This window comes from Cupressus sempervirens, chromosome 5 (assembly GCF_028749045.1).
Source record: "Cupressus sempervirens isolate cs-2001-9-10 chromosome 5, ASM2874904v1, whole genome shotgun sequence".
In the NCBI taxonomy this organism is placed as follows: domain Eukaryota; kingdom Viridiplantae; phylum Streptophyta; class Pinopsida; order Cupressales; family Cupressaceae; genus Cupressus; species Cupressus sempervirens.
In genome coordinates, this window is record NC_143122.1 from 905,725,068 (window position 1) to 905,747,177 (window position 22,110).

The 22,110-nt window shown below is 35.4% G+C and overlaps 1 protein-coding gene across 1 annotated transcript in view; it reads left to right on the forward strand.

Annotated features, from left to right (window-relative positions):
• The window catches only part of LOC149558859 (RNA-processing, Lsm domain-containing protein), a 42,360-nt gene extending 21,469 nt beyond the window's left edge, over positions 1-20,891 (forward strand). The window contains exons 2-5 of the mRNA XM_089832873.1: positions 11,313-11,473; positions 11,659-11,739; positions 20,269-20,392; positions 20,527-20,891. Coding sequence (XP_089688999.1) covers positions 11,313-11,473; positions 11,659-11,739; positions 20,269-20,392; positions 20,527-20,574 — 414 coding nt within the window. The 3' untranslated portion in view covers positions 20,575-20,891. The remainder of the gene's footprint in view (positions 1-11,312; positions 11,474-11,658; positions 11,740-20,268; positions 20,393-20,526) is intronic.
• Positions 20,892-22,110: the final 1,219 nt, after the last annotated feature.

Here is a 22,110-nt window from a genome sequence, read left to right on the forward strand (position 1 = left end):
TTGAAGTGACCAAATTTCTTGTCACAAGCATGGTTCACCCTTAATGGAAGAGTATGAACATTAGTCAAAGGATCATCATTGGTAGGAGAGATGGAAAAGGAATAAAAGTGAAGTTTTCATATCCCTAATGTATATATAATCAGGAGTGATCTAACTTACCATGTGCCTTATGAGTAATTTGATAGACTGAAAACAGGTTAGTGGTCAAGGAGGGTGTACAAAGTACATCATTAGAAGATCCCTCGTACATGTCGATAGAAACATTTCCACAAACCTTCATGTATGTATTGTTACATGTGAAATTATTAGGAGAATTAGAAGGCTCAAAGGAAGAGTATATATCCATTGTAGATGCCATATTATGAGATGGACCTAAATCAAGAAGCCATCTCCCAATTTTAGGAATAATAGAGGCCGAGAGTACTTTACTTTTTCTCTACAAATTGTGTGGTCCCTGACTATTTTGATGAAGATGCTGAAGGAGACACTAATGAGGGCAGCAGGATGTTGTTCTTCTAAAGGTGTGTAAGCTCATCAATCTTCTAATTATAAAACCTATGCTCATCATGTCTTGATCTGTTACAAGAAGCATATTTCAACTTCTTTTTTGATGATTTCACTTTTGAAGGGGGCATGGGTTCTAGTGTATGCTATTGAGGATAATCCTTATCTTGATCATAGACTTATAATCCTTATTTTATTTCTTGCCCTTGCCACTTGAAGCCTTTAGATGTGGATCTCTTGCATGATGTGCTTGAGAGCTTGGTGGAGTCAATGTGCCCATTTGTGCCAACTTTGCTTGTTCCCTTGTGAGCTGAGTTGCAACACCATCAAGAGAAGGTATTTTGCAAAGTAACAAGAATCGGAATCGGATCGGAATCGGCAAGGCCGAATCAAATCGTGAATCGGACATGAATCGGAATCGAATCGGCCATGAATCGGAAAATTTAAAAAACCCTTGAAATTTAGTGAGTAACTTATTTCATAAACCCTTTATCGCTGATTCGATTCACCGATTCACAAAAAATCGTTTGGCTTGAATCGAATCGCCAAATCGCGTGAATCGCATGAATCGCCGTGATTCTTGGAACTATGGTATTTTGTGTGCACTACCTAGAGCATCCATAATAGTATTAAATGTAGAAACAAACACTAAATAATCAAGATTTAGCTTAGAGGGAGTAGATAGAATCCTTTTTAGTAATCCCATATTCTATCAACTACAATCTTAAGAGAAAAGAGCTTTATGAAGAAGATCTGGATATTGTCATAATCCCCAGAGTTCATTCTCTAATCAAAACTTCCTAGCTTATCTTGCTTACCAACAGTGATCTCTAAGGTGGTCCAAACATCATTGGTAGTGTACAAGATAGCATATGATATCTAAAGATTAGGAGAAATGGACATAGTAAGTGTGTCAAGAGCTTTATCTTGTCTAGCAGGCCATTTTCTCGTCTACAAAAGGCAGGTTTTGTATTTTAGCCTAAAGTGTTTCTCTTCAATGGCAAGTTCGATAAGAAAAGCTTTGGATCAAATTTTCACTCATGATAACTACGTGGGATTAGAAGTTCTACATTAGGCAAATCCATTATAAAATCAGAACTAACAGCTAATTACTCCTCACAATTCAACCAAGCAATCCCATTGTTCACAAGAATTGACACTCTTATAGACTAGTTCTTTCAATTGTCAACACATTCATTTTCCCCTTTTACACCCTTTCCTTATAACCCTTTCTACATATTGTCTAAAAAATGAAGGGATATAGAAAACATATGTATAAGCATATTATAGGGCAATAAAAATAGAAAGAAAAAATAAAATGTCTGCTTTAGCCAAAAAAATAATGGATGAAAATAATTGTTCGAATATGCATATTGACAACAAATCAGGAGCAATACAAGTGCTAAGTAGGGACATGCTTCTAATGATGACATGCTTCTAATGATGGAGGAATTGAAGAGAAAGGAAGAAAACAATAAAGAAATGAGTACGTTGGTGCATTGATTGCAAAATTGGAGATTGCTTCAAAACCATTTGTTCCAACAAAATGTTTTGTAATATTTGATAAGTTTTAGTCATTCTTTAAAAGAGTGATAGTACAATTTGAAGAGTAGAAGCACACAAATACTTTTCATACTCAAAGTACTCCAATAATGGCACAAAATAACATGAAGGTCATGAAGACACCATATGTAAATATGGTAAATTAATTGGTATCCAATAAAATTGTTGTAAGGCAAGTGCTTCGATTTGCGATACCAATTAAAACAGTGGGTCTATTACAAACTATTTATGAACTCCCAAACACTATAACAAATATTGCATTTGTGAGGGTTAAGGTAGTGGGAGAAAATGATGAAGACCCCATAATTTGACCACCATCTTTGGTAGAAAAAGTGATTGATCCCCCATTATAGATGTTTGACATGTCAAAGTGACTAGATGATCATCTGGCTCCACTTTTCAACTAGTTGGAGTCGCTTAACAAGGAATTAAGGTACTTGGAGTTGTAATGGCCAATAAAGTACTTAGTGGCACTAAAATATATTTATTAAAATTTGTCATCATCTCATTACAAATGAAAACGTGCAATTGAAAACAAAGCTAGGGAGTGTATAATTGATTTAAAATCCATGTAGTAAGTGAGGGAGCAACAACCTTAGATTCTTTAGATTTCTTAGATTTAGATTTTGAATAAGAATGGTTAGAGAAGCATTACAAGCATTCCATAGGGATGAATGGCAAGGGAATATTGGAATTGCAATCATGTACAAAAAATGAAACAAATTCTAATGGGTTTGTTGTATTGGGAAATGGTAGATTATGAAATATTTTCATGAAATTGCAATTTTTTTGAAGCTGTATAAATAAATGAAGTAACACATCCTTATGCTTTGACAAGAAGCAACCAATTTTTTATTGAGGTAACATAGTCAAGTGATCTTTGAATTGTTGAATGATTCATCTATGCTGGGTGAAGCACATGGTTGGGAGTTGATTGTTTATTCTCAAAGGCCATAAACTTTACATTTGATCAATATCAATGTTTTGGTAGCAATATTGAAGGAAATCAATGAAATTAATGAAGCATGACTCCAAATAATTATTTCAAAAATAAAAATGATTTGGAGCTAAGAAATATTTGTTTCAACAAATGTTACAAAAGAGCCCATTTGCATATTTTTGCACTACATAGACCAACCATAAGGAAATAATGGAAAGGGGAAAAATATCTTATAGTTTACGGGATAGAAAAATATTAACTTTGGAGAAGAAAATGATAGTAGTCAGGTCTTACTTTTACTACCATATGATCATACATGCCAAAACAATCTACCAATAACTTGACATTATTTGTTTCCTCCTTCATATAGTCTATGAAATTAATCTTTAAAGGGCAAAAATAAATTATAAATTATAAAATCCAAGTTTCATCATGTGACATTATAGACTTAAGAATTAACATTTTATTGAATGTTGTACATTTTTCTCCGTCGTTCTTTATTGCATGTCCAACTTTAATGTGTCCTTACCATATATGTTTTGACCAATAGTTGTTATTCCTCATCATACAGCCCCTTAGATCTATCTTTTTTTCAGCGTACAACTATTATAGGAACTTCAGATGGTACTATAAATCCTTGCAAATATTTTCTCTGGTACAACTCCTTTAAATTTTTCTCATGGTATAGTGCCCCATTTCTACCATGCCTGTTATGTCTCATGCTTTGTGGACATCTATTTATCAACCAATTGTTTAATTTGCTTATTCTTCTGTTGATGTACATCCTGCTTTTTTGTCCCCTTGACATTGTATAACAATTCTCATGCCCTACTAAAATTAGAAAAGTTGATTCTTCACCTTTTTCTACCTAATTTGGTGATATGGCTGTTGTTGAATCCTTGTCTATCTAACCTGTTGAATCAATTAATGGATTTTCTCATGTGTCTGAACAACCCAACTTATTTGGCTCTTTCTCAAACTATTTAATAAGAAGAAATATAGTATCATTCATTTGGATTGATGCATTAGATGAAAGAACATTTGTGGCATATGGGGATACTGAACAAACTATTGAAGCACTTGCAAGACTGTTTGGGTTCAATGATCCAATAAGTGGAGCATTGTTAAGTTCAATGTACAGTTAAATTGGGTTCCTTTTTTGTTTGGTCCTACTCAATTCATTAAATTGTATAGTTGGTGGTGAGTACATTCTTTGTACGTTGGCTTACATCTTGGATATGCTGGTTCATTTCAATTTGTTGATGATCCAAGTTTTCTTTGTTACTTTTAAATTTCTCCTTCTTGTTGAAACAATCAGTCTAGATCTTTGTTCCTCTTTTGTCATGTAATTTTCACTAGTTTTGGAAAGCTCATTAGGCTATTTTGGTCGCTCTTGGGAAGTGATAACACAAAGGTTTCTCCTTGTTTACAACATGCCACAAGTTTGGAAAACTATAGCTAATGCTATTTCATTGTTTGGTCTTTGTTGTTTTGAAGATGACTTTTCATTTACGGTGGTGGGAGGATGCATACAATGCTTTTATTGATTTTTGTTTATTCCAATCTAACGTATGTAATATGGATAGAATAATATGGCTGTGTCCTTAAAATTTCTTCATTCATTCATCGAACTACGTGTTGATAACTAATTGTTTCTCGGTTTTTAGTTAGTCACAGGAGTTGGTTGATGGTCGGACTTTGCTTGGCAACTGTCGGCTCTTTAAATAAAATTTGCATGGTCAGGAAGAGAAGTCCGATCCTTGGCTGACCATCTCTGGTCTACTTTTTTAATAACTTCATGTGGGAATCAAGATATTTTTCTTTTTGATTTATCTGTTCATTATTTCAAAAAATAGTCTTATCAGAAAGAGGAGTAAACATAAATGAGAAGTCCTTAAATCTATTTTGATCTGGAACCAATGCCACTTATAATGGATGCCAATTGCCATTTTGTGTGCAGCCTCACAACTAAATACAGAGAATTCAACATGCAGAAGACAACTTGCATCACACACAAACATTGTAGCACAACTCAACTCTGGAGAAACCCTCAGATTAGCAGAAAACTGCAGGAAGAGTCATCTATGTTCCTCATGCCATTGATATAGTCATACACGCATAGACATCTCTTCATGTGATTTATGAGAGTTTAACTGAGCTTCATCACATCTGCAGACTATCTTGAAGGTGAATATGACTTGTAATGCAGTCACAGTTGTGTGTATAATTGAAGGACTTATATCTCTGTAGATGACAGAATATACGCCACCTCCAGATGGACTACTACCTGAAACAGTACTCCTGTTTACACTTGTAGCAGTCCATGAAACTTGTTGCATCAACCTCAATTGCTACCTTTGTTGAAAGATGAGTTGTTGCTATCACCCATGTGCCATAGAGTCTTAACAACTCTCAAAGGGATGCATATATTAGTTGCTCTGCCCTTCAGCATCATACTTTACTCTGTTATCAACACACACACTGCTCACATGTCTCAGCTCTCCATTCTACATGGATAGCTATGGCTCTACTTTGATAGTCAATCACTCAGCTCTCCACGAGCAACATCCGATCTGTTCTGTGCTTGTTCAGAAAATTACCAAATGGTTTCCCACTTCATTTTTATTTAGAAGTTTCTTCTTCCGAATCAATTTACCTTACCTTTGTCTCCACCTCTTCAGATTCTGGTGCTTTTCACATGAACAGTTGCTACCAGTCACTGCCCTTGAAGATCAGAAACCATAGCCACAAAGCATTGTTGCCCAGTCAAGTTGTAACACTTATGTCAGGGTAGAAATTAGTTGCCTGCCACAATATAAATTATCATCTGAGGGAAAATAAATTCTCACCAAATGTCCAAAGAAATCTGACAGTCATGGCTTGTCATGCCCCTTTCATACCTCAAATATCAATACATCAAAAAGCTTCTAAGACTTTGTTCTAACCAGCATGATTAGACAGCACTCAAACAGCAGTAATCTATTGGGAGGAGCGATGTTTGATGTAAAGCAAGAAATAATCTCCAATTTTTGCTAAACAACATTTAATTAGAGAGTGCTTCTATCATGCTAACTATTGATTAGGAAATTAGGGGGTAAAATGTCGACTAGGAGATTAGGTCGAAAAGCAAATGAAATAAATGAGGCAATCATGAAGGCCATATTTTATGCAAATTGACTAACCTACTTAATAGAGAAATCAATTAGAAATGCTAAACATGAAAATAGAAAATCAAACTAAACACATTCCATTGATGTATCCCCATTGTTCTTCTTGCTTCTCTATAATGTTGCTCTTAGAAATTTGATGCATTAACATACTTGAAAGCCAGAAATGATTATCATATGATAGTGATTCAAGAAGATTCAAAGATTTATGGTTGAAGGAATTGGACAAATCGATTGCAATTTATAGGCACATTTTGGACAAACAAGATCAACTTGGAACTTGAGACTATCAGTGGCTATGATCGCATTAGAGGACTTAAGTGAGGACAATGGGAAAGCGTTATTATTAAGTGGAGAGGAAATGGAAACTAGGAAGAGTTAAGTGGAGATAAAATGGAAAGGAGAAGTGTTAATTGGATGAGGAAAATGGAGAGAAATGGTGTTGAGTGGAGATAATTAATAAATAAAATTTATTTATTCTTCCACATATTAGCAAGTGAGATATTGAAGTGTGGAGAAAAACTAGAAGGTGGAAGAATTAAGTAGGGAAGAAGATTTGGTAAGTTGAGGGATAAGTGGAGACAGAAACGGGAAGGTGTAAAGAGTTAAGTTGGGTTCAATATAGATAAATAGAATTCATTAATTTTACCCAAATTTGATAGATAATTAAATAAGTTTAGAATTTATTTAATTATGAGGATTTTTGGATCAAGGGGATTAAATAATTTAAAAAAACCATTAAAACATGGAAGAACAATTGGAGGAATAATCAATTTTATTAAATAATAGAAAATTACTTAGTTTAAATTTTTAGAAATAATAATTAAATAATTAAAAGCTATTTTATTTTGAGGATAAAAGAAAAAAATCAGTCTCAATTAAATATTACTTAAAAAAAAAAAATTTTAGATGAAAAGTTAGTAAAAAGTGTCATTGCAAGCCTAGGACAATTCTCAGTGTCTACAGTAATAACAGCAATTTTTTGCACTATGCAGGGGTCCTATTATCTTAAATAATGAACAATAAAGGGTGCAATTAAGTGAGCAAACAGATGGCAGTAATGGCACATCCTTTCGTAAGGAGTAACAACTCACAAGAGGTGCCTTTCTCCATAAGACATAAAGATATAAAATGGAAGGCTATGACGGGAGAGGGGGAGCATCCAATCACTTAGATACCATCAGCAGCATCAGAAGAAATAAATAAATATACTCAACAATATGATCAATCTAATGAATAAGAGATAAACAGAGTGAAGGAACAGCAGAAATAAATCTCAATTTGTTAGTATTCGGATCAGTATGTCACTTGTTAATATTCCAATTTTCAGGGGTAATGTATATATCATCCCTTAGCTTTATATATGTGTACATATGCACATCTCTTTTATATATTAATAAGTTATAAACATACATAATGGCACTGCAATAGTCCATTAAAAGGGATAAGGAAGGAATCTAAATGAAGGGAGAGCTGCTTTAGGGTACCTTGTTACAGTGGCGAGCTGGGAGAATAGCTATCAGGTCACCTTATTGCACTGTGAAAGGGAGAGAATGGCTAAGGGCACCCTATTGTAAGTTTCCTTCCAACCTTTACATTGAGGGACTATTGCCAAACCCGAGATCTCCAACTATGTATGAATTGAGGGGGATTGCATAGAGGGAGAGTGGCTGTCTTTAAGGCACCTTATTATGCCTCTTTATTCCATGTCTGAGATTCACATACAAACCATATTTGTCACTTATTGATGAATATATAGTTTCCCTGCTCTAATGATAGATTTATTTTATGAATTGCATCTGCAATGTTCCTAACTTGACTACAGGTTTCCAGAACAGGCCTAGCTCATCTAATTCTAAGTAAAGAATGTAGCCCTAACTATATTATATGTCTTGATTTATTTGATTTCGTGAATTTAGGGCACAATATGGAGTGGTCCAGCAAGGGGGCATTGCAAGTTTTTAGATAATGACACACATGTCTCAGCAAGTTATGAAGTTGGATGTGCAGGCAAGGAAGAATAGTGGATGTTGCTGGGTCATATGCATAGGGTAAAGCAAATGGTTACTACTAGAACTGCCAAAAATTGCTTGCACTAATGATGTTATTGCCTGCTCTAATTTATACTGTCTAGCAAAATCTAAACTGTTGCATGAGAATGTGGTCACCCATCTAAATTGCTTGGTGGAAGAATTGGGCTTTGTTCAAGATTGTCAGACATATTTGTCAAATTGTCACTATAATCATGAAAATCTTAACTGTTTGACAGTTGTCTACCCAAATAGAGTATTTTGAATGCTGCTCGGAACTTTGCTTTCTTGGACTTTGTCCTTCCAAACTTTTCCACTGCCAACCACATTCACATGGCACTTTGTCCTCCTATGCAACTGCTGGAGATTGCTGCTTTGTTAAATCGACATGCTCTTCAGGGTTCAAAAAGCCACATATCACAACTGTAGCATTCTGACAGCAATATTATCAAGTTTTGTTTGTGTTCTTCATGATTACCACTAATTAGAAAGAAAAAAGGCTTAGGAGTAATGCTTATTACTCCTAACGCTGCTATGAGTGAACTGGTAGCAGTCTTAGCACTTCTGATACCTGCTACAAGTGACTGTGTAGCGCCAAGAGGTTTATCAAGCTGCTACATATGAATTTCTGCCATGCTACAGGTGATTTGAAACTTGCTACTGGCGTCATTCAGCTTAATCTCTTTTGTTCAGCAAAACTTCATCGACTTTTGGATCAATTGTTTTTCCTTTTTTCCCCTTTAGTTTCTTGTTTGTTTTCTTTTCCCCATGTGTTCCATAATTATTTCAATTAACATTTGAAATCGTGTCCACATGATAATGGTCACATTAAGCAGTCTGAATTTCTAACATAACATGATCTAATTCTGATAATTTTTTTGTGATTATGCATCTTCTGTAATTTTGGGTAGATATATATTTGAAATAAAATTTGGATATTAACAATTCAGCAGAAGCAATGATATCAATTGAAGGATTTTTTTTTTAATGAGTAGCAGTACCATTCAGATTGAGAAAAAGGATCAAGTAGATCAATTTTAACTTGGAAACTACTGAGCTAACTCTTGCACAGAAGGTTATAATTTTAGAAAGAGGCTTTTTATTAGAAGGTAATATGGCCATTTTAAACAAAAAGTAGATAGCTGGCCTAAGGATAGGAAGAATTGGGCCTGCCCAAGTCTCAAAATAAAGTATTGTTGGTTGCCTATCTGCCTATCTGAATTCTGTTAGAATGCTACCAATCTAAACTACTTTTTTTTCCCATACTAAATATGTTTCAATGGAAATAACAACACAGTCACTTGGGAAATATGTGGAATCATTGTATACACTAGACCATAATAACCATGTTTGATCACACAGGGTCGATGCCCAGTTTGGAGCCTTTTGAACCTGCCAAATTTATTCAGCCTGGTCTGAATGTTTTCATTTTTATCTGTAAGCTTAAAATTATGACAAAGAATTAAAATGTAATAAAATATAAAACTTAAGCACTAAGATGGTAGCGATTCTTGTCTTCACTTTTGTTCTCTTCCATATGAGCCTCCCATTTTCAAGAGGGCTAAGGAAGCATATGGTTGATGATTTTCTCACAATTGGATTGATTTGCTGCTGTTGGCTTTTGTATTTCTTTTTCTTTTTTGTGCTGCCATGGTGCATGATTTTCTTTCAGCTTCGATGTGGCATGATGTGTACAACCTCTGTTCATTGGGACCATTCAAGGCACACGATATTGGGTGCACTAGCATTAAGCACTTCATGTACACTAACCTTCACAGTTTGTTTTGTTGAATTTATTGTATAAATGCAATGTTTAGTTGAGTTGATTTTTATTTCAGTCAAACTATATAAAACATATCTAGTTGGGTTTATACTAAGTGAATATGACTGAAAGTTAAAGATATAATTTTTGGGGATGACTTGGTTTATAAGTTGATATAATTTTAGTTTTCTATGTTGCACTCATAAATGTAAAATATTTAAGTGTTCTATATAAATGCTATTTTTTTAATAGAGTTTTGCAAAAACTACATAATATAATAAAAGAATGCATTCATTGCATATTTATGTCTGATAAATTTGAGCTCCGCATGCCCTTAGCCCAATGAATTTTTAGGTGTATTTTAATTTCTAGCATTTGCTTTGCAAATCAAATTTTTTGAACCTGTGGTTTGTAATCCTTCTCAATGAGCTAAGCTTCTCAAACATGGCATCTAACAAAGATACTGTATCCATTGGATAACTAGGATTAGTGCATGATTTCCACTGGAGAGTTCTATACCTGGTGAACATGTAGTAAATTTTGCTACTATGCTTGACTGCTATAACAATTTGATACTAAAGATACTTGTTTTGTCTACGTATTTAAACTGTGGATAAGGAAGTTTTCTACTGTCTAGAGATTTGATTTCTTAAGTCTCTACAGCGAAAGTTAGACTAAATTAGACTGTTAAGGAGAGACTAAACTAGACTGTTAGGGAGAAGCTTAGTTAGACTAACATTATCAGTTTATTTCTCATGTGTGAACTCAGATTTTTCATAATAGTACATGAGATATGTTTTGGATCTTTGTTTATTATCATTTATGTTAACATGTTTGTTGAAGTTGATCTGATCGAATCTTTTGACATATATTGCATCTAATGAACTCTAGTTCAATTTTAATTTTTTATTACATAAATATTTTTTTTGATAGGTTTGATAGGTAATTTTTATTACATAACATTACTTCTTCATATCATGCTGTATTGTGCTGAAATGATGGCTGCTAGGTTTATTACCAGATCATAACTTATTTATGCTGAACTTTTTTCAAAGTGAACATGTTTTACCATGTAATCAAATTTAATGCTCTTCTTGAACATCTGATAGTGGGAATTCTAACAGTCACGGGAAGGTTAAGGAATCTAAACAAGATAAATGACAATTATTAGTCTTGAATAGAAGTGAAGTTATGGCTAAGTGATATGATTTTGTTGTCTTTGGAAGGCAATGATGCAGAAATATTAATAATTTTCTTTATTGTCAATCGCTGAGCTTATGGATATAAAGAGAACCTCTTAGAATTTTGTATATGCTACCTGGAAATTTTCCTTAACAGTATTAGCACAAGAAACAGGAGGAAGTGGGCCTCGTCGTAACTTCCGCTTTTTGAAAGCAAATTACATCAAGGAGTTCAATTTGTTGAGTCAAGAAGAGGATCCGCTTGATCTTACAAATGCTTATATTGATGTCAACAATATTCATGCTCGAGAGGAAGCTGCAATAAGGTAGCACTTTTGCATCTATAATGCCACAGCAGCCCTGACATAATGCATTGGTACTGATATCTGTTGTTAGCATTGGCAGTAACTGTTCTTATGCATTTCCATTAGGAGGCTTAGAGTTTCTAATTATTGGAGATTTCTACAGTACTTGTTAATGTAGCTCTGGATATTTTATTTGTGATTATCAGGCAAGCAGAAGCTGAAGCAGAGCGGATTGGCATAGGAGTAACTCCTGAAGCACAGAACATTTTTGATGCTTTGTCAAAAACGTTAGTTTCCATGCTACCAATATTTTATGTTTAGCTTTTATATGTAGTGGTTTTTCATGCATTGATTACACAAAATGTCCGGATAAAAAACTAATGAAGGCCACATGGAAAGATTGAGGAAAGGTGGTTGACTTTTCTTTTGATTCTTTGAATATTTTCTGAATCCCATCCTATTATTGTCCCTTAACATAGTCATGGGAAAAGAAAGTTGGTTATTATTTAAAAGTTTGCAGCTTAACCCAAAACTCACTTTCAGTGGTAATTAAAAATAATGATGATGACGTGACAGCATGTGATGAAATGGAGATTCTTGTCCTTATATCCTCTGGGTATGTCATCATTGATGCAAGTTAGTCTTAGATACCTTGTGCCTATTACCATTTGCGAAGTCTGGTCTCGATCATCCTGCAATTCATCATGTAGCTGCTTATTTACCAGGGATTGCAAAGTATTCTTTTGAGAATATTCCTAACTTAAATGAGAACAGTGTCTTCAATTTGGGATTGTGTGCGGCACCATAGGGGCAATGTCCCTTGTGGGGGTCGAGAGGTAGTGCCACTTGTGAGCATTTGTGGGCGTAGTGGGGTGTGGGGGCAGTGCCCTTGGTGTGTTCCCTATCATGATACAGGGATGGGTTGAGGCACAGGGCCTTGTTGATCCATGTTTTGTGATTATGCCAACAACAGAATTCAATGCTAAGATTGTAAAAGATCATACAGGTTACTCCAAGCTTCTTTTTCTGTCAGGTCTTGATTTGTGGATAACCTTAATGATTGATGTGATGTGTCAGTACCGCAAAGGGACTTATGTTTGAATTGTTCTTCACTCTTGCTGACTGGAACTTCATTGGATATTGTAGTCTCGTGATATTGCTTCTTTGAATAGACACAACTAAAATGGACTGAAATTAAAGGTGAAGGTTTAAAGGATCTAAATCTACTCCTAAGGACAATGAAGTCAATGGATAGTGTTCCAATGGACAAACTCCCAATAACCAAGCTCAGCTTTGCTAAGATCAACTACAACTCCACTAGAATTGGTGCAGTCTTCTAAGGGTTATTCAAAGAATAATCATAATACAATGAATGCCATCATACTGAGCAATGCACATTTAATGATAGAAGTCAAGCATCCATAAAAGAGGGCTCAAACTAACTTTACACAACAACTTACAATCTGCAAACTACCAAAAGTATGAGCCCAAGGAAATTAATCAAACACCATTACATTTCTTCGTTGAAATCAAAACACTTTATCTAACAAATCTACACTACAATGAAATTGTGCAAGCACCAAAAAGCATCAAGTAATCACCATGAAAGCAATAATGAAAACTTTATTATCTTGATAACTTTTAGCAACAATCATTAAAATTTCCTCCTTTACAAGTGAGAATTGAGGCCTTTATATAGGTCTCAGATTACAATGGGTGGCCAATATTAAAACAAAATAAGTGGACTAGATTTTGTCACCTTAACCCTAACTAGGGTTAGGGCAAGAAGAAAGAATATCAAATTAATGAGTGGGTCCACATGAATCAATAGAAATACACGTCTACCAAGGTGGGGTAATAAGTGTCCATTATGTAAGTCCATTAAGCAAGAAAGTGGGGTGAAATGAATGTCCACTATGCATTAAATGTCATATTCCTTGAATAGATTATTCTTGATTTGCTTTCTTAAATAAAGTGAATTTTGATGAGGAGACCTTTGATTAGCTGGTGAAGATGGCTAAGTGCCATGTTAGCATTTTGGGTGCCATGTAGGCTTGGGTCTTTTCGAACTGTATCATTTTGCAACCAAGATTCAACTTTGACTACTTTTGGACTTATCCTCCTTTATTCATTTTCATGTTTCCATGCACTGTTGTGATGTAGAGACTAATCAGATTCGAAGGTTAATTTTTCCCCACTTTATTCGGCACGGTTTTCCCCTAGATTTTACTATAGGGGTTTGGGGTAGTGCCCCCAAGATAGGGTCAAGGGGTAGTGCCCCTTGCAGGGTCTTGGGGTAGAGCCCTAGATGCGCTCCTTGTGGGGGTTTATGGGGCAGCGCCCCCGAAAGCTTTACTGACTTTATTATTGTAAAAGGCGTCGGCTGCTATTTTTCTATTGGACGACTTATTCTAGCCCTAATTTTGTAAGAATGTAGGATGAGATTGTAGCTTCTTGCGGCGGTATTGAGGTGTAAGGGATTACAGATTGTAATTAGGTTGTAATCACTAAATAATAAGAATATTGGACTTGTTGTTTGGTGGACGTAGCTGAGGGATTGAGTGAACCACGTTAAATCTTTGTTGTCGTGTTCTCTTTTGTGCGATTTATTCTTTTTTAATATTGGTTATATTTGCATGTAATTGCTACTTCTATCTTGTTAATCCTAACATGCACTACTTGGGAATTTTCCTTCTTAAAAAAGATTGGACTTCTTGGATTTCCAAAGGAACTTTAAGATTCTGTATTCTTTTTTCTTCATTTATATTTGAACTTTGATCTTTGAGGTTTTGAAACTTGAATGCCTTGACTTGGATTGCTTGAAATTTGGATGCCTTGAACATTGGAATTGAAATTTTAAGACAACTCATCTTCATATCTATTTTGATCCATACTTGATCATTTCTCTCACACTTTCAATTTTGGGCGTTTTCAAGGATGTCATGGAATTTTTGTAACTTAGTCATTTGTGTCAACTTCGTGTTCCTTGGACCACACCTAACCAACACAGCCATTTTCTTGCATTGTCTTGTCCCTTTGGTCCAGACTAGGTCACTTTTTACATTGTTTTCTCCCAAACATGGGTGCATTTGAGTGGTCATGATGGAATTTTCATTACCTTGCCATTTTCTTCGGTCTCCTGGAATTTATGCCTATCGGTGCATATGGGACTTGACGGAAGATTACCTACTTTGAGTGCGATTAATTGCTGCCCCTAGATTGGCGCTCATTGGCTCATCTGAGGCAAACTAGTGGATTTTTCACATTGAGCTAAATTTCTTGGCTTTAGTGGATTTGTGCTCTTGGGCACATTTTATAGCACAAGTGAAGGATTTCATGTGTTGGGCGCCAATCCTCGAGTGTGGAGGATTTCTTCCCTTCGGCACAAATCCACCATGCCTTTGGTGGATTTTGTTCATGACTTAGTCATTGTTTGAACTTTCCTTGCATATAAAATATAATTTTATTCTTACAAATATGTATTATATAAATACATTCAAGATGTTTGAGAGTGTTTTCAGATCTCTAGGAGTTATAATGGAGATTCTAGATTTTAGAAGATGCTATGAATTTTTGGACTCAACCAAATTTCAGTAATTGGCACGCTTACAAATTTTCCCTAACTTTTATTTTTCTAGATTTCTGATAAATTTGATATTGGATCAAATATTTCCGAGAATTTCCACATCTTTTCATTTGATTTCTATCGTTGCTGTTTGAGGACATAGTAGGCGTGCAGACATGGTTTTTTCATACTTACTCAATTTCCTCATTTCTTCACCTTCTTAGACTAACACTTAGCTGTATTTCATTACTTTCCATTTTGGGCTTTGATGGGATGGATCAATGAATTTTCCCATACTGGGTAAATTTTCATGCCCTATCCTCTTGAGTGTCTTTTCATGGCTTTTCAGAAATGTTTCCAGACTTGACCATTTTCACACTTTTTCAGGTCTTTCCAATTTCAGACGTTTTTTAGGGACATCCTTTAGACTTAACCATTTTCATCACGCCCTTGCAATTTGAATGTTCATTTTAGACAACCACCTCATTTGATTACTTTTCCATGTATAGAACTGGGTACCATTTTCCCTCCTTAGCCAGTGCTCATCTGGCATGCCAAAAATAAGTCTGGCATGCCAAAAATAGAGTGACTATAAATAGTAAGTTTGTTTAAATACAAAATTAGGGTAAATTGGGACACAACGAAACTTACTAAAAATAGACACTTCTAAAAATAGGAAGCACTTCCAAACTCAAAATAAAACCATTCGAGGGCGTAGTGAAACTAACTAAAAATAGAAATCTTCAAAAATAGCATGTCAAAATGTTCAAAATTTCACTGTCATTCTTTCTAAAAGATCAATCCTCATTTACACTTGAACTAATTCACTGACAAACACAGTTTCCATTCTAGGAGCCAAACATGGGCAACACTTTTCTTCTAGACTTAACCAATTTCACCAATTCTCATTTGAAAGTTTGAAACACAGGGAACCTTAGGGGACTGAGCCAAGAACTACCAAAAACTAAAGCCAAAAAGAGAATGCCAACAGGAAAATTAGGGGGTGACGTGTGAAAAGGTCACAACAGGTCCGTACTACCTTTAAAAGTTTAAAACCATAAAAACCTTCATGACACACCATTTTCACAATTTGTCCCTTTTGGGTTAACATAGGTATGCAGACACTTTTGTTGTTTATTAAAATAACATTATATATATATATATATTTTGGATCAGCCCTTGGGTCCCTCTTTGTTGTGTTCGCATGGGTTTGGTCTATGTTTCAACAGGATGTATCATGGCCTCACCATAACAGATCGCAAAACTGTGCCTGTAAATAATAAACTCTAGGCAACTGGACAGTTAAGGTCGACCAGGAATACAGACATAAGATAAAATAATAATAATAGCAGCAATTACTTAACAGAAGGCTGACCCAGGGAATATCAATGACCCACATAGAAATATATAAAATGCACCACTTTGAGAGGACTGACAGGATTAATTAAGGGCCAGCATTGTTTTTAGCAGCATAAATTAAAGGAAAGCTGGTAACTATATAAGGGCAGCGAGTGTATTTGAAAGGGTGCATCCCTTTCGAATGAAGAGGCATAACTCCCAGTCATTAAATGTATAAAAAGGAGGAGATTGGCTTGAGAGAAGGGCTTGGAAAAATAATCATAGTAACAACAATTGTTTGATAGAGGGCCAACCTGGGTAATATCAACGACCCACTTAGAAACATTTAAAATGCAAAACTTTGAGAGGACTGACAGGTTACTGGCCAGCATTCCAGTACACAGCATTAATTAAAGGAAAGATGCAAATATATAAGGTCAGTGGGTCTATTTGAAAGAGTGCATTGCTTTCTAATAAAGAGGCATATTCCCCAGAAATTAAATGTAGAAAAAAGGAGATTGGTTTGAGAGGAAGGATGGAAGAAGATCAATTGCGATTCAGGCTAATACAAATTACAAAATCAAGTTGTTAGACCAAATCTTATTTATGAATTTCAGAGCAAATTAAGGTATGCCCCAATAGGGACATTACAGGTTCCCTCTTAGATGGTCGATGAGGGACCACAGGTGAACCCAAAGGGGAACCAGCCCAGATCTGGACCCAAAATGAAATCATAAGGGGTCCAGAAACACACGGCAACATTAAACATTAGGAAATGTACAATTGCTGGGAGTTTTCTTGGTGGCTGTGGTGATGAGGTTTTTCAAGTTCTGCAGGTTGTAGCAGTGTCAAAGTTGATTCTGCAGATTGTTTCAAAATTACCCGTCTGTGACACAGACACTGCTATGCTCCCTCTTCATTAGAACATGCTTTGTTTTATATCAAAACACCGAAACAATGGAAATGACAGGCTTTCTCATCCAATGGTTGTAAAGTATCTTTTGCATGTTGGGAGTGGCCTTAACTGAGAGCTTTCAGAAAGATCCTAAAGAGGTCTAATGTCTAGTGGTCTGTTAAATGTAGAGCTCATTCCAGTAAGGGGAAATCTGGTAAAGATGTAGGTTCTGATTAGTGAGATGGCTTAATACATTGTTTTGCTAAAACAGAAGATTTAATTAACCAATAAAAAAATCATAGCAGTAGCATTATGACGCTTTGCATAAGTATGGACATCATAGCAAATTCTTTTTTCCAATCGGAGATCATGGATCGCTGTAAACCCAGCATTTACTTAAAAATTTAATTATCAATATAATAAATCGAGTTTACTTCAAATAGATATGTAGGAGATGTTTTAATAGTTTAATTTTTTTAAACTTCTGACGTTTTTGTATTATATGGATACTTTTAATAAAGTATATAAGTTTTGATATTTTGAGTTTTTAATTGACATTTATATAAAAAAATATAAAATATAAATATATATAATTGGAAATTAATCACTGTTGGTGAACAGGTTCCAAAATTTTAAACTTCTCCTTCCCGAACTGGAACAGAACTCTGAGCCCTGTGACAGTGCGTGTATATATATATAAATAAAATAAATGTATTGGAATATACTTTATTTGCACAAAAAAGTACAAAACCAAATACACAATGTTAACTGATAATTGAATGTCAGTCGTCAACTAAAGAAATGTCAAAATTGTATGTATCAGTGTATCAGCATTTGACAAGTACTAAGATGCATAGTGCATTAAGCCACAAGTAGAAATGAGTAGACCCTTAGTGTTGGAGTCAGAATGACAGTGGTCAAGGAAAGTAACATACAGATTTTGACAGTGGATATACTGATGGCATGCCCAAAATGTTTGTTACAGTATCGTGTAAATTAAATGTTACTATTGTTGCAGATAAATCATACTGCTTCGCTCATGTAAGGTTATGAGTTGAATGGATGCCAGAAGAGTAACAACTAAATAGCCTGCACTTTCCTAGAGTAACATAAATGTAGGAGCTGCAAACACCTCACAGGCAAGAAGGTTAAAGCATCTTCACATTTAGTTATTTCATACCTCTAGCGGCACATCACTTGAACAGGTGACCAAAACCTGGGCTGGGCAAACGGAGGAGGGTCCCATTCCAATCAGAACCTAGTGTGGGTCCAGTATTTCTTCAGAACCTGGTAACATAGCTAATTTGCTCTTGATATCTCCCGCACTTCAAGCACCACAGCATAAAGACAGGAAGCCTTACATTGGGAACTAAATGATAAATGATGAATAGTTATTATGAATTTATTGTTTATTTGATTGTTAGATGGGAAACATATAAAAATTCTACAAGAATACAGAAACCTAGGTGTTCATTTGGATAGGGTCACAGGCTTTAAATTTTGATTGTAAATGTTGCAACATTCAAATGTATATGTTTCTGGCAATGCAACTGCTAAGAGTCTAGTTTAGAGATGATGTATTTTAATTTACCATCAATAACTACTGTCTGGTTTGGAATCTGGCTAGTTCAAGCTTGATTTTCCTATAATTGCTGTGTACTCTCTTGAGAAGACTATCGCATCACTTCGGAAGCCTAAAGAGTGGCTGAAATGATTTCAGCTGGAGAGAATCTCCTTTCTCAAGGGGTGCAAATGTATGTTAATACACAGTGACCAAGCCACATCGTGCAATTGCAGTCGCTTCATCCTTTATCTGCAAGCTGTTGATAAAAAATAATACTGCAATTCTCAGTAATATATAATAGTAGAATCCTTTACTACAGTTCATCCCTTTTAAAAAACCATCCCAATAATTATAGATTTCCATACTGGTTTGGGTTGAACACATTAATCACAGGTTGATGTGGATGTAATTCTCCTGCTTGAACTTTCATGTTTGCACTTATCAAAACTGATTGTTTCAAGATAAATTTGCTATGTTCTTGTTTAATTGTAATGGAATAGGATAGATACAGATGTGAATCCCTATTCATTGAAGTAATAGTAGTCCTGCATCCTTTGATGGCTTATGCTGCCCTATTACATTCATGTTAGGATTTCTGACATTGTTCACCTTTACAAGAAATCAAGGATAAAGATCCACGCTATGCAATCATCTCATAATTTATGTGCATCTGTTGATAGCACCACAATTCCCATTGTAATTTGTAAGTTAAAGTCCTTACAAACACTCGTACAATGCCTCATATGCATACACCTCCGCTAGAGTGAAGATTAATAAGTACATCAGGGGTAGCATCGATTTAATTTTTTGATGTCCAGGGGTAACTGGGTCTTCTTGGAACTTTCATAGTCATGCCATAAAAAATCAACAATGTTAAGTGAGAGTTTGTTCGTCTTTGCCTAATAGTTGCAATAGGATACAAGATATGAGTCCTCGCTCATGGGGCACCAATCATTATTATGCATTTATTTAGTCCCATTCCATGCATGCTATGAATTAAGTCACGAAGGCCATTACCAAGCCTAAGGTTAAAGATTGCAGGGTAACTAAATCTCACTTGTTTTTAATTGTTTATTTGTGAGCTATATTGTTGTCATATTGAAAACTGCAAGTCTCAATAATTGAAGCACAACAGAATTAGATTTATCATTGTGGCAGCCACAGGCTTTTCAAAGACACCCAAATATGTAGTCGTTTTCTGTAATAGAAACCCGGGCAAGACACAGAATGTGCCTAGTTGACTGTGGTATGTTTGCAATTGCCATCTACTTAGTGGCTTCAATTTCTATTGTTTATTGGAATGTTTTCAGTTGCACAATTGCTACATTCTTCATATGATGCAGTAGCTTATAGTTTGTATGCTGCCCTCAAATGCCTGTAGTTACACTATATATTAGAAGTTATCTTGTATGTCCTTGCATATTCTGAATAATGGCTTCTTTCTCATTGTTCAGGCTTCCCGTTCAGTGGGAGAAAACAACAATTGTTGTACTCAATGAAGTGCGTGTAAGCAGCCCATACCTTCCAGATAATGTAAAAGGAGGTGCTCCAGCTCTCAATGATAGAGTAAAAAAAGTGGTGAGTGCTTTATAATGATACGTTATTGTTCTCCAAGATCTCCCAATAATTGACCTTTTGAGTATGGTAATTATGTTGTTTTTGGTTGGTGATAGTGTTAATACATTTTCTGACTTATGTTCTTCTGCATGTAGCTTGAGCTGGAAAGGAAGCGCTTGCAGGCTCGTATTTCTACACAGTAGTAGTACTAGCATTTAGTATTGAAGATTATCTGACCTATTGAGAGCAAATAACTCTCAATATTTGGAAGTTGAACTAATTGATTGCGAGAAAACTTCACCGGTTTTCTATTTGATCTACTCGTTCTCCTCTAAAGGATGCAAGTTGTACTTCCAAAATTATCTTTTATTTGCAAAATGGTCATTGGGACCTACTGGAGAATTCGGTACTGTTGAGTGGCTTCCTGAATTATACTAACTGTAATATGTAATTTGGCCTCCATTCTAAGGTTCTGAGACCCAATTTCACTGTTTTATATAACAACATTTTTTGAGGCTAACGTGGGTGTATGGGTACATTTGTTAACAAGCAGCCACTCCTTAACATCTTATGTTAAAATAATAGCTTTTTTTGTTTCTAGATTTTGAGTAACTTGATTACATTCCTGCGCTTTTGATAATAGGCCGGGAAAACTCAAGTTAAATGCATTATGATTTCGTCATATTGCATATCTGGATCTTAACATAGGAAAATAACAGTGTAACACGGCGACGCATCCCCCCACCAAAATCGGGCCGCACTCGAGACAGGGGGATGACGTCTTGGGTGGCACTGCTCAAAGCACCACCTCCGCTAGAGATGGCGAGATGTCCCCAAGACATCTTTGTGTCCCTTGTGGGTGAGGGGGGACGCGAGGGGGACGTTGGGACGTCTCCTGCGGCAACAAGATGGGGGACATTAAAAAATAAAAAATAAAGGCATTATTTTAGTATTTTTTGGTTCTATTTTTGATATAATGGGACATGGGGCCCATTCCTTCCTCCTTTGTTCAAAAGCCTTCTATTCTTTATTTTTATTCACATTTGCATTTCTTCTATATTTGAAGATTGATATATGTTGTAAATTTAAAATTATATAATTTGACTCTCTTTCATTTGCTGATGTTCAATTTTCATTGTTAGTCATTTGATCATGGATCATGATGTTCCAATTCAAAATTTCAATGCAATGTTCAATGTTTAAGTTTTTTACACCTTTATATCTTATATTGTATAATTGTAGTACATCTTTTCATAATTAGCATTTTAAGTACCATATGTATAGTGTATACACCCTAGCTCCCCCCGCCGCTGTTCCCAAATCAAGGCCCCTTTGTCCCTCTGTCTCAGAAACTTGTCCCCTCGTCCTGCTGCCCCCCCGTCTTGCAGGGCAGTGTAACTATGGAAAATAATAATTGAACTTTTAAGGAATCAATGCATAAGATCTATTTGACATAACTTTTATCACCAGTTACATCCGTTGATGAATTAGGGCAAACATTTATAGATCATACTAGTCTTTTACTACCACACCTCAAGAGGAGTTTGAAGATTTAAAATATTTTACTTCATTGTAGTGTTCCACGGGGATGCGTCCCCTATGGTTTTGGGGAAGTACCCATACCGGGGATGAATGGGGACGCGGGGATGGATTTTGGCCTTCCCCTTTTTGGCAAATTTGGAAATGTCCTTGAAACGACCAAATTTTTTTGGCTGGAAACTTGGGGATGGCCAGCAGTA